The 16,401-nt window shown below is 40.6% G+C and overlaps 1 protein-coding gene across 3 annotated transcripts in view; it reads right to left on the reverse strand.

The window, feature by feature from the left end:
* Window positions 1–7,761, reverse strand: part of LOC130927062 (dedicator of cytokinesis protein 9-like) — a 190,816-nt gene extending 183,055 nt beyond the window's left edge. For 2 of the 3 annotated variants that reach the window (XM_057852575.1, XM_057852574.1), the window contains exon 1: window positions 7,448–7,760. In XM_057852575.1, coding sequence (XP_057708558.1) covers window positions 7,448–7,564 — 117 coding nt within the window. In that variant the 5' untranslated portion in view covers window positions 7,565–7,760. Of the gene's footprint in view, window positions 1–7,447 lie in introns of all 3 variants that reach the window. The other variant, XM_057852577.1, reaches the window with a different exon arrangement.
* Window positions 7,762–16,401: the final 8,640 nt, after the last annotated feature.

A 16,401-nucleotide genomic window follows, 5' to 3' on the forward strand; every position in this document is an offset into this window, starting at 1 on the left:
ACAACCTGGTTACCAAACTTATGAGAACACAAATTTCTTTTTTTTGGAAGAGAAAAACCCATTCAGAAAACCCTATCCTAATTAAAACCTTAAAAAAATTGAAAAGGGGAGTGCCACTGTCCAAATAGTAACACCCATTCAGCGCAGGGAAGGCGAAAATAGATTGGAGGGTGTAGCAGCACTGTTGGTTGGCAGGAACACTATTGATGACAATTACATAACTGTCTCTCGGCTGATCAATAAACCACATTCACACATTTAAAATTTCCAACTGCAATCAATCTTTTTTATTCCCATCATTAAGGACACAAACATACATTCATTGATCACACAAGTGGGTATAAGAGGCATATAATATACAGTATCATAACACTTAGGAGTCACTTAATGGCGAGTTATTGGGCACAGGTAAGTTTATGTCACCAAATTACATGCTGGCATGAGGACAAATCAGCAGAAAACAGCACTTAACTCCAGAAACCGGCTCAAGAAACTGACCGATGGAGAAGTGTTTGAAAACAAAAGCCAAATATTTATAAAGACACATCACTGTGGGAATAAGAAGCCACAGTCTTCAAACAGGCCCTCTATTCGTGTGCCATTTACATGTTTCACGGAGGAATTAATGACGAGCTGCGTGGACAACTGTCATGTGTGCGCTTGCATTCTTGTCCCACTGTGAAAGCCTGGCAAACACAGCCATACATTCACTTCAATATACAGTATTTCCCCACATGTTTATCAACAATGGAGCACAATGCACATAGCCAAGTCCTACAACAGTGACTGGGAGCAAGTTGTTTTCCCAACTTTGCATTAGTCCTCCACTCTCCCATAGCTGCACAGTGAACACAACAGTGACAATGAATAAATAATGTCAAGGTGTGTTTGGACGTCTGGGATATTGACTGAGATGCAAGATGGTGTCTGTTTCAGTTACCTAGCAACTTCTTCTAGGAACGTAGACACACCGAACACGCTTGGACACAACAAAAGGGTCGACTCCTTTTTCCCCTCCTGGAAAAGTGATACTGCAGGCAGCTGTGGTGGATATTCGTGCCACCAACGTTCCAAATGTGGATGCTATGTCAGTGTCAATGATTACTTGGAAGCAAAAAACAGACAGCACTCTTCCCTTTTGGGAAGACATTATGTCATGTCATCCCCTTGGAAACAGATTGCCTCAATAACCATATGCTGAAAACATTTTTTGATAGGATGTCAATTACGTCAGAAGGTAGCCACACATTACACATTGAAGACCAGGTCTACTTCTAGTTCATGCGGAACAACCTGCACCCTTTCATTACTGACCTCTAAGATCACTTTGACTTGAAAGTGTGCCAACTATCAACAGAGTGGGCTATAGAAATTTTTTGTCCAATAAAAGACTTAACAACATATTCATTTGTCCTTTTCATCTGTCCATTGCACAACCTTATCCTCTAGGGCAGTGGTCCCCAACCTTTTTTACACCATGGACCGGTGTGATGTGGGCATTTATTTCGCGGACCGGCAATGTGGGGCAGAAAATTACAGTAAATATGAAATAACACGACAGGGCTAAATACAAACATTAAGTGCAGGGAAGAAATATCCTTGGTCGCAGGCATAATGAGCTCTTCTCCAATCGTGAAAGGTTTCTTGGCTTACGGTTCGCCACGAGTTATGATGCTTTCAGTTTATTCACTTTGGTTGCCTCGTTTGCTGGCTTTCAGTCACATATTATGCAAAATTGGACTTGGTTGTAGGCTCCTCTTCTGGCTCAGCAGGTGGTCTTTTGCCTGTAAAAAAGCTGTCCAAAGACGTCTGCGTCCGCAGCACACAGTCAACAGCAGTAACGTATCCTGTTTACATTGGCTGACGCTGGGCTGCTATAGGTGTGCAAACACCCCAGTAATGGCGGCCAACCACTAGAGGGAAAGGTACACAAATCTCTACTCGGATTAGTCAATAGAGTAGACAGGCATATTGATGTGTCAAGAGGCACAAGCCAGATTGCGGTCGTTAACAAATTATTTACAGTAATACACCGCAATAAGTGAAAAACCTCGAATATATATTTGGCGGAAAACACTCAGGTGACTGAAAGTTCCGCTCTGAGACCCCCAATTTGGCCAACTTTCAAAATTGTCCGATATGCATGTGTGATACATCATTGGAAAGCTTAAAATCTCAATTTTCTGGGGGAAGAAAAATTTTAAACAGGGGGGCATTTTTTAAAAAGACAGTTTTTAAAACAGCAAATCTGGAGGTGAAAGCACGCGAGAGCAGAATTACAGACGCCATGACTAACGAGATATTATCGCGTACTTACCTTGTTTCTATCCAACAACTCCATGTAGCATGCATCACTGAGTGTCAAGTCACAGCTGTGAATGGCCACAGCTGGATTTTTGGGGGATTTTATGGGTGAAACATGGTAATATAACTAGGGTCGCAATGCAGAAATCGCAGACATCAAGGAGTGGTCGAGATTTTCTTTTTCATATATTTACCCTTTTAAACATTTTGTTTGAATTTGTCTTTGGATCGATTAATTGTCATCTAAATGCGACAGTAACAAAAAAAAAAATACAATTTAAGCGATAGTTATGAGGTAGATATCGTTGACTTTTTTACATACGCCATTTTTTTCATTGTGACGTAATTTGTTTAAAAGTTTAGAATATGTGAGTGAATATTTTTTTTGCGTCTTTTTTTTTTAAACGAAATGTGAGACATCAATTAATCATTCTAAGCTAAAAACGACAGACATTTTGAATAATTAATATAATTAATTATCTTCGTTTTATGGCTGGGTTGAAACAAAAGCGGTTGCGCGACGTCTGTAAACGGGGGTTTTCAGGGTATAACGGACAAATTAAAAATAGTTTGAGGGCTTCATGCGCCATGAATCTGCTACGGCAGCATATAGACATATTGTTCCATCAAACGCAAAAGTTGTTTTGGCTTATAATACAGCAGTTTCTTTGAAAGAGGAGTGCAAGAGCAGAAATTGCTTTTTCAGTCTTGTCTGTGTTTTCCGCCATATATTTTTCTGTTTGTTTGTTTTTTTAAGAATAAATATAACACATTTTTTTCCACTTTTATTTCCAAAAGTATAATAAAAATACAACTTTTATGTATTATATATATATATATATATATATATATATATATATATATATATATAGTTTTTAAGCACTTCAAATGTAATAATTATGATAGGTTTTAAACATGTTATTGTCCCATCGAATTATTTTAAAACAAGAATAAAGTATAAAAATGCAAGTCTTTATTAAACGCTACACTGAGTGAGTCCACTCAAGTGTGCTCAAGCTGCTCACTTACACACAATGAGTTGCCACAGCAACTATTTAAAAAGTTAAACAATGATTGACGCATGCGGCCATTTGGAGCTTTGGCTTCGACCAACAACAGCAACGGGAGGGAGAGTGAGATTATGTGATAGGCTCAGGATGGCTCATGTGTATTTATTTATTTTTTAGGCAAGGCAAGGCAAGGCAAATTTATTTATATAGCACAATTCAACACAAGGCAATTCAAAGTGCTTTACATCACATGAAGATCATAAAAATCACATTTAAATCAACACAACGTAGAAACGAAGACAAAAGATCGCATTTAATCACAGAATAAAAATAAATAAATAAAATAAAAATAAAACAAAAACTACTACTACTACTAATAATAATTGAAATCAGCAATGGAGATAAAAACAAGAGGAACAGAAAGCAGGTAGATTGAAATATATCGACAGTTATAGATATGCAGTGCTAAACAAAAGCGTTTTTAGCCCTGATTTAAAAGAGCTAACAGTTTGAGCATACTTCAGACGTTCGGGTAACTTGTTCCAGAGGTGAGGAGCATAATAACTAAATGCTGCCTCACCCTGCTTGGTTCTTGTTCTTGGAACATGCAGAAGACCGGTTCCAGACGACCTTAGGGGTCTAGATGTCTCATAGGACTCTAACAAGTCAAGCATGTATTTTGGTCCAAGGCCATTAAGTGTTTTGTAGACGAGCAGTAGTATTTTATAGTCTATCCTTTGACTTACTGGAAGCCAGTGTAGCGATTTCAAAACTGGTGTAATGTGGTCCAGCTTCCTTGTATTTGTGAGGACTCTGGCTGCAGCATTCTGTACCAGCTGCAACTTCCTGACTGATTTTTTATCAAGACCTGTAAATATACCTTTTAATTGAAAAAAAAAAAAAAAAAAAAGCCGAGATGTACTGAGGGCACGAAGTTTGAAGCACGAAAAGCCGAGGGATCGCTGTACTATTTCTTTGTGGCCCGGTAGTAAATACGCCACAGACCAGAACCCGTCCCCGGCCCGGTGGTTGGGGATCACTTCTCTAGGTTCTTGGGTGGGTTCAACTTCAAACCTTAATTCAGTGACCCACAGTCCAGCACGAATCGCCACTATTCATTCCATGACCACTACGTTCTGGCACCATTCAGGTTTTTGTCGGTTGTAACTTGTAATGTCTTTATAGATTAAAGTGCAAAAAAACTTCAAAGGGAACCGATTAAAAAACAAAAAAAACATCAAGGTTTGAACAATTGGCTAAAATCTGAGTGAGTCTGAATGAGCAATGCTAGGATGTGAGTTTAATTTTCATTCTGCTCCCACTTGAGGTAATAAAGTCACATTTGAACACAATATTTCTACATAAATGTGTTTATTCAAGACTCTTGCTATAAGGCAACTGTCTGTTTGTCACATTTTGTAGAATGCGAATGTTGGTTGCGAACAACATTAACTTGTAGCATTTTCTGTAATTTTCGGGCTATAAGCCACTACTTTTTTCTTTCATTTTGAATCCTGTTGCTTACAGTCCAGTGCGGCTTATTTGTTGATTTATTTGTGTTAATAGGTCAGACTATTTGACAGCGGCGTCATAAGACCGTCGTAATTATGACATGACACCATCATGGGCTGCTTATGACAGATGTCATTAAGTTTCATCCTGTAAATTATGTCACTAACTCCATTTATGTCCAGCTCAGCTCTTTTACATCCATTCAAAAGTGAGATAATTTGCCAGGTAACACTAAATGACATTTCAAAGACTTCACAATTCCAATTTAAAATATTATAAAGTCTATGGACATCTGTTATAAGCATTCATTAATGCTTATGACAGTGTCATGTCATAATTATGATTGTCTAATGACAGTCTTATGGTGCCACTGTCAAAATGTTACCAAATACCATAACTAGCAATTAATTAATGAAACAATTGGAACAGTACCTGAAGAAATAAATAGCACAGAGACTGAATTTTGATTGTTATTTACATCTGTAGCGCTGCATTGCATTCTAGGAAGCATGTTGGGCGACAACAGTGTTGACAGCAGTTGGCAGCAGAGGTTGACTGTCTCCCCCAGGGGAGCAGTGATAGCCAAATTAGGCTTGTTGAAGCAATGAATGGTGGTTCAATTGGTTTTATGACAGTCATATGATGCCGCTGACAAATAAAGTGTTAGTGGCTAATATCTTTCGGTACAAATACGCCATAATACAGTTAGGCCAGCAGCAGCTTATAGTCCAGTGCGACTTATTTATTAGCAAATGCTGTTAACGTGCCAAATTTGGTGGGTGGCGCCTTATAGTCAGGTGCACCTTATAATGCGAAAATTACGGAAGTCTTTATAAAGGACTCATTCGAATCATTGGCTGCCATTGACGCCGCTAGACATCATTTGATGTCAACCCTCCCAGTCAAAATGGATTGGACCTGTAAGCACAGTCAATGGCACTGAAAAATGAGCATTCACAGTCTGTGCTCTTGGTTTAAATGAATATGTTGTTGTCATTGGCAGGCAATGAGTTAAAATACTATAAACATTTTTTAAAAAATTTTAAAATCAACTTTGGAGTGTAACTTTAAAACAGACATGTCCAAAGTGCGGCCCAGGGGCCTAAATGCGGCCCGTGGTCAAATTTCATCCGGCCCCCAGCCTCAGTCATAGGATCAATAACGTCTGGCCCGCACACAGACTTAATAAATTGGTCAGCACTACTGCTACCAGCATATGAAGTAGCGTACACATTAAATGCTGCTCCTCATTTACCCACTAAAAGGCAGCAGCACTCTAAGCAATGTTACCCCGTGTGACGCTTGACTTCCAATTTTCTAAAATGGCAACAATCAACAACAACAACAAAAAGTTGACTGCGACAGCCGACGCTTCAAGGATAGGTGGAAATTGGACTATTTCTTCACTAAAATATCCACAACTGTGTCTGCCTCATTTACAAAGAGACAGTCGCTGTTTTTAAAAAGTTCAATGTGAGGCGATATTACCAAACAAGACACGCTGACATGTACGACAAGATAACAGGGAAGATACGCAGCGAGAAATTGAAGCTACTTGAAGCTAGTTTAATTTCACAGCAGCAAGATACCCAGAGTCAAACGCCACAAAGGCTAGTTGCGAGATTGTTGAAATTATTTATTTAAAAAATAATAATAATAAAGCAAATGTGACACACAGAATGGCTTGCTAAAATTTGCTTAAATATATTGTTCTACGTAAAGGACGTCAGCCAAGGTCGGCCCCCCACATCTTTATCACACCAAATCTGGCCCCTTTTGCAAAAAGTTTGGACACCCCTGCTTTAGAGTATAACCAGAGTGTATTTCTGATTTAATACATTTTAAATGTATTAATTTTGTTTCAATTACCATTGTATGAATCTAAATTATAAGTTATAATAATAATTTCAAACTAATGATTCATAATGGCACATAAAAATATCTAATTGTAATAAAGACCTGGCGTCTACATACACATTTTGGGTCATGTTGGCCACAATAGCATACCCAAACTGTGGTTTCCACATACTGTATGTAAACGCCAACTCTGTGTTTGTTTGTTTGTTTGTTTGTTTGTTTTTTAAGTCACTGGGCCACAAATCCCTAATTGTCCCCCTTGATTGTGAACTCCATCCCGTATAAACGTACAATATATTGCAGATATCAGAGGAATCATACTGCAATAATGTGAATTACTCTGCCATTCCTAAATCTGATATATTAAATTGTGTATAAAAAAAAAAAAAAAAATTAAATCTATTATACGCTGAAGCCATTTTTGCATTACCTTCCTTTTGAATTGCTAGAACATTAGATATACAGTAACGCTCAATACAAAGCATTGTCAAGAGTCTGATTGTGTTTCCATTCATTCGTAGAGGCACAATATTGCTCATTTGACATCAATGCAACAACAATCCCTCATTCATACACATCAACTCATTCCCTCACCCACTCCACAATGTGACTCCGCAAGCCAAAGCAGCTGCTTTGAGGTCAGCCACGTGCACTGCAGTCTGCAGATTTACTCTTCGTTCGGTGACATTTTTCCAATGAGACATGACGTAGATACGAAGAACTTGAAGAGGAAAATAAGTCAGAAAGTTGATATCTTTACTTACCACGAGCACGGAGGTCCTGACTACCTCGGAGACACTTTGCCGGAGCTCGGCAGCCGTCCCGGGCTTCCCCAGACCCCGCGTAAACTTCCTGGTCTCCGACTGAGCTAGAGTGGACATCGCTGGACTTCCAGAAAAGTCACTTTAAAATCCTCAAATGGTACCGAGGGAAGTGACCGGCGGCTAATCCGCCTCCGCCATCCTCTTCAGCGAGCACCAAGAGCTCCAGACCGGATCATGCTGTCACGCAACCGCGGACGACTCATTTCAGTTTCTCAGTTTAGCACGTTTTGACCGCGTTGTAGTGTTGTATCGGTCGCGAACGATTCGTTCTTTTTGAACGAATTGTTTGGGTGAACGAGACCGAACTAATCACCATCTGCACTGATTCGTTCTATGAAGCTGATGGCGCTTGTTCGCTGCGTGGGAGGGCGTTGAGCAAGCGGCAGCGTCTTCTGACATCGCACACGACCAATCAGACGCCAGCCTCATTGCGTGCAGGGGAGGGAGCGGAAACAGAATCAAGGCGTCTGTCACTCATTCCCACGTGTGGCCAAATAAGCAGCAAGCGTGCAGGCAGGGGGGAAAGACTGAGTTTTGTCACTTCCCGTTCAGTGATTCGGTCCTCCGGTTCCTGACCTAGCTTGCTGCTAACTTGACTTTCCAGTAATGACTATGCGGTGAACGAGTCATAAAATGAAAGGAAATGACTTTGTCACATATTTGTTAACGTGGAGCCTATCAAATGCTGCTCAAACAGACAAAAACACCGCACAAATCTAGCGAGCATGGTTTAGTGTTCTACTTTTCTCAACAGACTCGGGACTGTACCTATGACGATATACTATCAAATTTACAGTAATTTAAAACACGTGTAGCTACGAGGCAAGCAAAAGCTGAGCTGCGGTCGCGTGACGGCAGTGAAGCGGGCAGAGAACTGTCACTATATGGAGGCTTCATGGCAGCGATATTTACCTCATATGTGCACAGAAAAAAAAGAATATTTAGTATGATCACCATAATACTGATTTGCAATGAAACTGTATATACATGTCAATTTTTTCCGAGTGTTTTTTTTTTTCCGTGTCAGAGGGTGTCGGTTGGTTTGACAAATTATGTCAATCCGTCCATCATGTGCTACTCAAGCGCTCAAAACAAAGCGCACGGACACGGGAGATGTCGCAATATGTCTACATTTTTCTTAACAGACTAATGAGAGTAGAAAGGCGACATCATAAAGAGCAAACAATTATTTCTCGTCAGCATTTGACGATCTGAGATGCGGGGACGACAGGGGAGCTGACCGGATTATTTTATTTATTAATGCCAGTGCAAAAATTCAATACGATCGTCTTAGTAATAAAAAACAAAAATACAACAGAGTGAGAGGTAAATATGATGTGTTGGTCGTTCCATATTTAGGAATTAAACTTTCGATTTATTTTTATTTTCGTGACAGCGAGCATGCCGCGTTGGCTGGTAGAAGCAGCAGCATTGTATATGTGAGCAAGATCATGCTAAAAGTCCGTGCGCCCCCGACCCCAAACCCCCACTTCCCCCTCAAAAGGAAAATGTTTAACCGTGTCCTAAATCGAAATGCAAGCACGAGCCATGACTTTGAGCCCATAGAACTAGGACAGACGACGCGGAAGTTCTCCCTCGCTTTTGGAGCAGCGGGAGGGAGACGAGGCTGTCTGTGAAAGCAGAATGATATCGCCTGTCACTCATTTCTGAAACTACGACGAGTGGTCAATGTGCAAGAGAGGGAGGGACCAAGCAATGTCACTTCCCGTTCAGTTATACTGCGAAGCGGTCTTTGGTGATTCGTTCGGCAACGTCACTTCCCGTTCACTAACCGAACGATTCATTTGGGCGGGGAGGGAGATGAGGGGGGCGAACGATTCGTTGAACGATTCGTTTGAACGAATCTTTTTACTGAACGAACCGGAATGGATTCGTTTACTCAAGTGAACGAGAGATCCCGTCACTACCGCGTTGTGTATGCTAGAACCGAGCTCCAGTCAGTTTGTCCCTTTGAATCATTGTTGTCAACTAAGGGCGCTCGGAAGTAACGAGTGTCATTGGCCGTCGGGTACTAGACAGGAGGCCGCCTCTCGTCGTTGACTCGGTGAGCTCCGCCCCCTATTTGTGATACCTCCGCCGGTTTCAGGGCCTGCTCAATGCTGGCCCCTCCCGGACCCCCTGCAAGGGCCAACTTGAAATCTTTCTACAGTACTTTCAATAGCCAAACAGAGGATCGGAATCAGGTTTAAAAAAAAAAAAAAAAAAAAAAAGATCGGGTTTAATTTTTTTTAAAGTAATAACTCATTAGCTCACCAGTTAAATTGGATTGGACGTCTATCTCCGTCAATGGCAGTGAAATATTATCACTCAATGCCAGCCTTCCCAATTGAAATGGATATAGCGCTCAACGGCAGGGAATTAGTTAGGAACTACCGGCAGGGGTGAAAGTGGGCCGGAACAGCGTTCCGGCATGAGATTTGGGGCCAGAACGCCGTTCCGGTAGCCTGGTACTCACCGCTGTTCCAGCTATAGATCCCACTCACATGACGTCACAACCACGCCTCCGTGCCATATTGTCCGTCAGCTCGTCGTGTTTACGCATTACCGCTACGTAAATTCCTCCTATTATGGCGTGTTTTTCTGCTCGTTAACATTAATAATCAAAATGGTGAAGGCCTGTGTGGCGGCCGGTTGCAGTAACAGAGAAGATAGACGGAGAGACTTGAAGTTCTACCGTACAGTGGTACCTCTACATACGATCGCTTCGACACACGAACTTTTCGACATCCGACGTAAAATTTGACTCGCCATTTGTTTCTACATCCAACGACATGCTCGAAATACGACGACAATGGCAGCACCGCAGACGAATGCACGGCAGATTTTCTTGTGTGACAAATCAACACAGGTTTCAGAAAAGGTTGGTACAGGTGGTGAAACAAGGAAAAAGTTGACGCTTACCTTCTAAATGAAGATGCAAATGACAGAAATATATGAGCGTAGGGTGGGCATCCGTGAAATGGCTCAACAATACATCTCCACGGTCCTCCTCCGACCATCGCTCGCCAGTCTTTATAAGTTAAGCTGACAATTCTTATTGTGGTAACATCTCCAGAGAAATCGCCAGCTTCGCCACGTTTTCATCATTTCTTTCACAACTTATTCAACACAAAACGCCTGCTGTCTGCCGCAATTGACGATGTTCTCAAGAAAGCATTGAAAGCGAAAGTAAACTTTCACCCGCTCCCCTCCCTCTTTGTCACGTCAGCGCCGCGGTGCCTTCAGGTACAGAAAAAAACGTCCGCCTTATTAGAACCCGTTTCGTTACACTATTACAGGAATTATTATTATATTATTAATCCGATTTTTATTTATTATTTATTTGTTTTGCTATATGTAACTGCCATTTGTAATAGTACCAGCAGTATTTTTTAAGGATTTAGTGCAGGTTTTTGGGCTGTGGAACGAATTAATGGAATTATAATGTATTCCTATGGGAAAATCCTGCTCGACATACGACCATTTCGACTTACAAACAAGCTCCTGGAACGGATTAACTTCGTATGTAGAGGTACCACTGTATTCCGAGAGACCGGAGAGGAGAGCGAGATGGACTGCTACAATTCGACGAGAAAACTGGGCACCAAACGATCACCACAGATTATGTAGTAGTCATTTTATATCTGGTAAGATGCATTTAATATATATTTAGAGGGTTTTGGGCTGACAACCACAATTAAGATCATTGTAAGGCTAATCGCCGACAACATACAGTTTCAAATTCAAAGATGTTTATTTCTTCCGCCATCATTATTTTTTGAATAATATTTAGCTGGTAACAAGTGAAAGAAGCTGGCCTCGTCTACGGATCATCAGTTAAACAGGGGTGTCCAAACTTTTTGCAAAGGGGGCCAGATTTGGTGTGGTAAAAATGTGGAGGGGGCTACCTTGGCTGATTTACGTAGAACAATATATTTAAACAAATTTTAGCGAGCCCTTCTGTGTGTGACATTTGCTTTATTATTATTATTTTTAATTCATAATTTCAACAATCTCGCCTTTGTGGCGTTCTCTTTCGACACTCGGGCTCTTGCGAAATACTGCTGCTGTGAAATTAAACTAGCTTCAAGTTGCTTTAATTTCTCGCTGCGTATCTTCCCTGTGATGTTGTTGTACATGTCAGCGTGTCTTGTTTGGTAATATCGCGTCACATCGAACTCTTTGAAAACAGCGACTGTCTCTTTGCAAATGAGGCAGACACAGTTGTTGCGTATTTTATTGAAGAAATAGTCCAATATCCACCTATCCTTGAAGCTTCGGCCATCGCAGTCAACATTTTTTTTTAATTGATTGTCGCCATTTTAGAAAATTGGAAGGGTCACACGGGGTTATGTTGCTTCGAGTGCTGCTCTTCATGTTTTTCAAAGTTTCATGAGAATAGGCTGAGTTTCTGTGGACAAGATATTTGTAGATATCAGGGTAGCAGATGTCAGGCAGAGACAGCGAAGACAGCGGGTCGAAAAATATCAATTTAGGCATCAAATATGGATCTGGCGAATGGATAGACTGAAGCTTTTCCACATAACGCCTTTTATGCAACGCATCCAATGAGTTTACAGCGTCTGAAAGCACCGGGGCTTCCATGAATTGCACTATAAACTGCACGACAAATTGAAACCATTGAGAATACAGATAAACAATGACGGACAATATGGTGGCCGGAAACAGCGACACGTCATTGTGTGACGTTGGTGAATGGGGTCTATAGACCCCAATCACGTGACGTCACAACTCCGGCCCCCTGACTGGTGCTGCCATATTGTCCGTCCGTCAGCTCATCGTTTTTACATATTACTGCTACGTACATTCCTCCTATTACTGCGTGTTTTTCTACTTGTCTAAGGAATCACCGCCTAGTAAACGAACCCAAAAACCTTCCTGACAATCGTTAACATTGATTAATCAAAATGGTGAGCGGATGTGTGGCAGCTGGTTGCAGTAACAGAGGAGATAAACGGTCATTTTAGTAGTTGCTGTGTGCCCATTGTTAAAAGGGCAAATCTCGAAAGCAGCACGGTTTGTTTATCTCGATTGGCGTTTGTGTCGACAGCCTACGTACATCCAAATTGAACAGGACTTTCTTGTGTACCGTGTTCAAAAGAGGCTTCCTCCTGGGGTGACAGCCATGCACACCAATTTAATGTAGAGTGCGGCTTATGGTCTGAGCACTAACAGGCTAAACCCCACCTCTTCAATCTCTGCAGCAATGCTGACAGCACTCCTGTAACGAGTCACATGACATTTTGGAGGGAAAATGACAAGCAGTACTAAATTTGGACATTTAAGGATGTACGTATTTTCTAACTTCTAACGTGTACTCACTTTTGTTGCCAGGGGTTTAGATCTTAATGGCTATATTTTGAGTTATTTTAAAGGGAAAACAAATTAACTTAATTATATAAGCTGCACACAGACTACTTTTCATTTTGTCAAAGTGTCCTTTTGTCAGTGTTGTCCCATGAAAAGATATACTTAAATATGTGCAGAAATGCGAGGGGTGTACACACTTTTGTGACACACTTGTATCTTTATTTACCCCCCCCAAAAAAGTCAATGTTTATATTATCTTCAATTTTAAATTACATCCTATGTTCTTGAATAGTTAAAAATGGGGTTTTGCTTTTAGATTTGAGGAAATGAGGGCAAATAAAAATTAGATGGAGTTTTAGATGGAATTTTGTAAATCTGTGAAATGGAAATCAGTTTCTCATTTATGCCTTGTTGGAGTGTAATGCAGTAGCCTAATCCATGTGTGAAACCTTTCATTTATTCATTCATTCATTTTCCGAGCCGCTTATCCTCACAAGGGTCACTGGGGTGCTGGAGCCAATCCCAGCTAACTATGGGCAGTAGGCGGGGTACACGCTGACTCGGTTGCCAGCCAATCGCAGGGTACAAGGAGACCGACAAGCATTCGCGCACACACTCATACCTAGGGACAATTTAGAGTGTTCAATCAGCCTACCATTGGGATATATATATTTACTGTATATCTACATTACTGTAACAAACGGCATAAAAATGAGCAATTGTCCAGCAATTGCAAAAAAGTCAAGAAATTAATGGCCCATTTTTATCACACTAGTTAATTTCATTTAAAGTAAGTATGTAAAACAAAATACTGAAATTAGAGTTTCCTGCATTGATTAGAAATCATGTAGAGTCACCGTACAAGTGACAAGCTTTATTTAGTGTTGAAGCTAAGAAGTGCAACAGAATTCTGGCTGAATTTAAACTTCTTTTGTGAATTATATACAAGAATATTTTAATATTTTTGCTGCGGTCAATATAACAAGGTGGCAAGCCTCAGTTTTCCCGCAGGCCGTAGTTCTAACACCCATGAGGTGTTATTAACAGCGTTATTTTTTCCAGTAGTGAGTAATTATTAATTACTTTTTCCCATTTTTGCAATGACGTTACTGTTACTGAGGATGTGAAGGGGCACGTTACTACAATTTGGTTGAATGAAGTGGGAGTTGTCGACAGTTGATTTTGTCACAAATTAGCTGCGTGGAGAGAGCAGAGCGGGAGGTGGGAAGGGGGTGGTGACGCCGTTCAAAACACGATGATTGGATAGGTGGGCGGATCATCACCTGCTTCACTGCACGCTTTGGCAAACATAAAACGGCTATAATGGCGACGGGCCTGGGAATTTCAAAGGTAGCGTTCTCAAACTTGAATTATTTTTAATATTTAACATTGTTACGTTATGGAATAATTAAGGGTCGTGTTCAGCTTATTGTGCAGTAGGTCTAACATACAGTTTCAGAGATTTGCACTGGTTAATGATCAGTTTGTGTAATATATTTGATCCAAATGAATACCAAATGTCCTAAAATACTGTGTATAGTGTTTTTATTCTTTAATCAGTTAATACAAACCTCTTTGATGTGAAAGATGTTATAAAATTTATAATGTAATTACGTGTAGAACTTCAAAGGTAACGTCAGTTACTTTGCTGAGTAACTAATTACTCTAACAATGAGGTCACTAAGTTACTAACTCAATTACTTTTTGGATAAGTAATTTGTAACTATAAGTTTTTTTATTTTTTTTTTAAAGTAAGATTGACAACACTGGTTAAATTCTAATTCCTGCAATTCCATAGACCTAGGGCGTAGGTTTGGTCACAACATTGGTAGGGACAATAAAACAGCATAACACTTTTTGCTCGGGATGGGACATGAATAAGACCAAACAGATTGGGTGAACGGCGGTAGGGATAAATTTCTCACCAATATGCTAATGTGCTTATAACGTTGATGACAATCGACCAGTTGATCGCAATGCTAGCATGGGTAGCTCGCGGCATCCCCACCCAAAAAAAACATTTTTTAAAATGTACCTAGTTAATTATGATAATGTGGTGTGTATGTTGTGTTGTGTGAGCAACATATGACGTTATGCAGCACCCGTCTCTCAGTAAGCAGCTTCTTGCTAACATGTTTCTGGTTCTATAGTTTCCAGCAGTGTTCGCTACATTTCTCACAGTTTAACAGTTGAAAACACAAACAGTAGGACACTTCTCTCGAAGTAGCTTCCTACTCAAGTTTTGAAGGTTAGCAAGTTCACACAGTTTAATGTTATGCTAACTCTAATACACGTCGGACTTTCAGTAGCAAAATTAGTGGTGTGTCTCCCACCTCCACAACATCGGTGTCTTTTTAAATTACTTACAGTGGCTGCTGCTGGCTGATAAAAACTTTTAATATTCCACCTCCTCAAAGTGGGTGGAGGAGGCAGCATGTTGTTAACATGTATATCTGTCGGGGCTGTGTGAGTGTGAGCGTGCATGTGTGTGTCGGGGGTGGGTTAAGTCATCAGCCAGTCAAACCAATGGTTAATTGACCAACTCATTCAGCAAGTGAAAAGTGGTAAATGTAAGTTTGAACATAATGAAAATAATTCACTTAATAATGGTAAGGTCTATTCTATCCTTACGACATACAGTGGGGCAAATAAGTATTTAGTCAACCACTAATTGTGCAAGTTCTCCCACTTGAAAATATTAGAAAGGCCTGTAATTGTCAACATGGGTAAACTTCAACCATGAGAGACAGAATGTGGAAAAAAAAAAAAAAAGAAAATCACATTGTTTGATTTTTAAATAATTTATTTGCAAATCATGGTGGAAAATAAGTATTTGGTCAATACCAAAAGTTCATCTCAATACTTTGTTATGTACCCTTTGTTGGCAATAACGAAGGCCAAACGTTTTCTGTAACTCTTCACAAGCTTTTCATACACTGTTGCTGGTATTTTGGCTCATTCTTCCATGCAGATCTCCTCTAGAGCAGTGATGTTTGGGGGCTGTCATTGGGCAACACAGACTTTCGACTCCCTCCACAGATTTTCTATGGGGTTGAGATCTGGAGATTGACTAGGCCACTCCAGGACCTTGAAATGCTTCTTACGAAGCCACTCCTTTGTTGCCCTGGCTGTGTGTTTGGGATCATCGTCATGCTGAAAGACCCAGCCACGTCTCATCTTCAATGCCCTTGCTGATGGAAGGGGATTTTCACTCAAAATCTCTCGATACATGAACCCACTCATTCTTTCCTTTACACAGATCAGTCGTCCTGGTCCCTTTGCAGAAAAACAGCCCCAAAGCATGATGTTTCCATCCCCATGCTTCACAGTGGCTATGGTGTTCTTCGGATGCAATTCAGTATTTCTCCTCCAAACATGAGAACCTGTGTTTCTACCAAAAAGTTCTATTTTGGTTTCATCTAACCATAACACATTCTCCCAGTCCTCTTCTGGATCATCCAAATGCTCTCTAGTGGACTGCAGACGGGCCTGGACGTGTACTGGCTTCAGCAGGGGGACACGTCTGGCAGTACAGGATTTGAGTCCCTGAGGGAGCATTGTGT

Source organism: Corythoichthys intestinalis, chromosome 12 (assembly GCF_030265065.1).
Source record: "Corythoichthys intestinalis isolate RoL2023-P3 chromosome 12, ASM3026506v1, whole genome shotgun sequence".
NCBI classification, from domain to species: Eukaryota; Metazoa; Chordata; class Actinopteri; order Syngnathiformes; family Syngnathidae; genus Corythoichthys; species Corythoichthys intestinalis.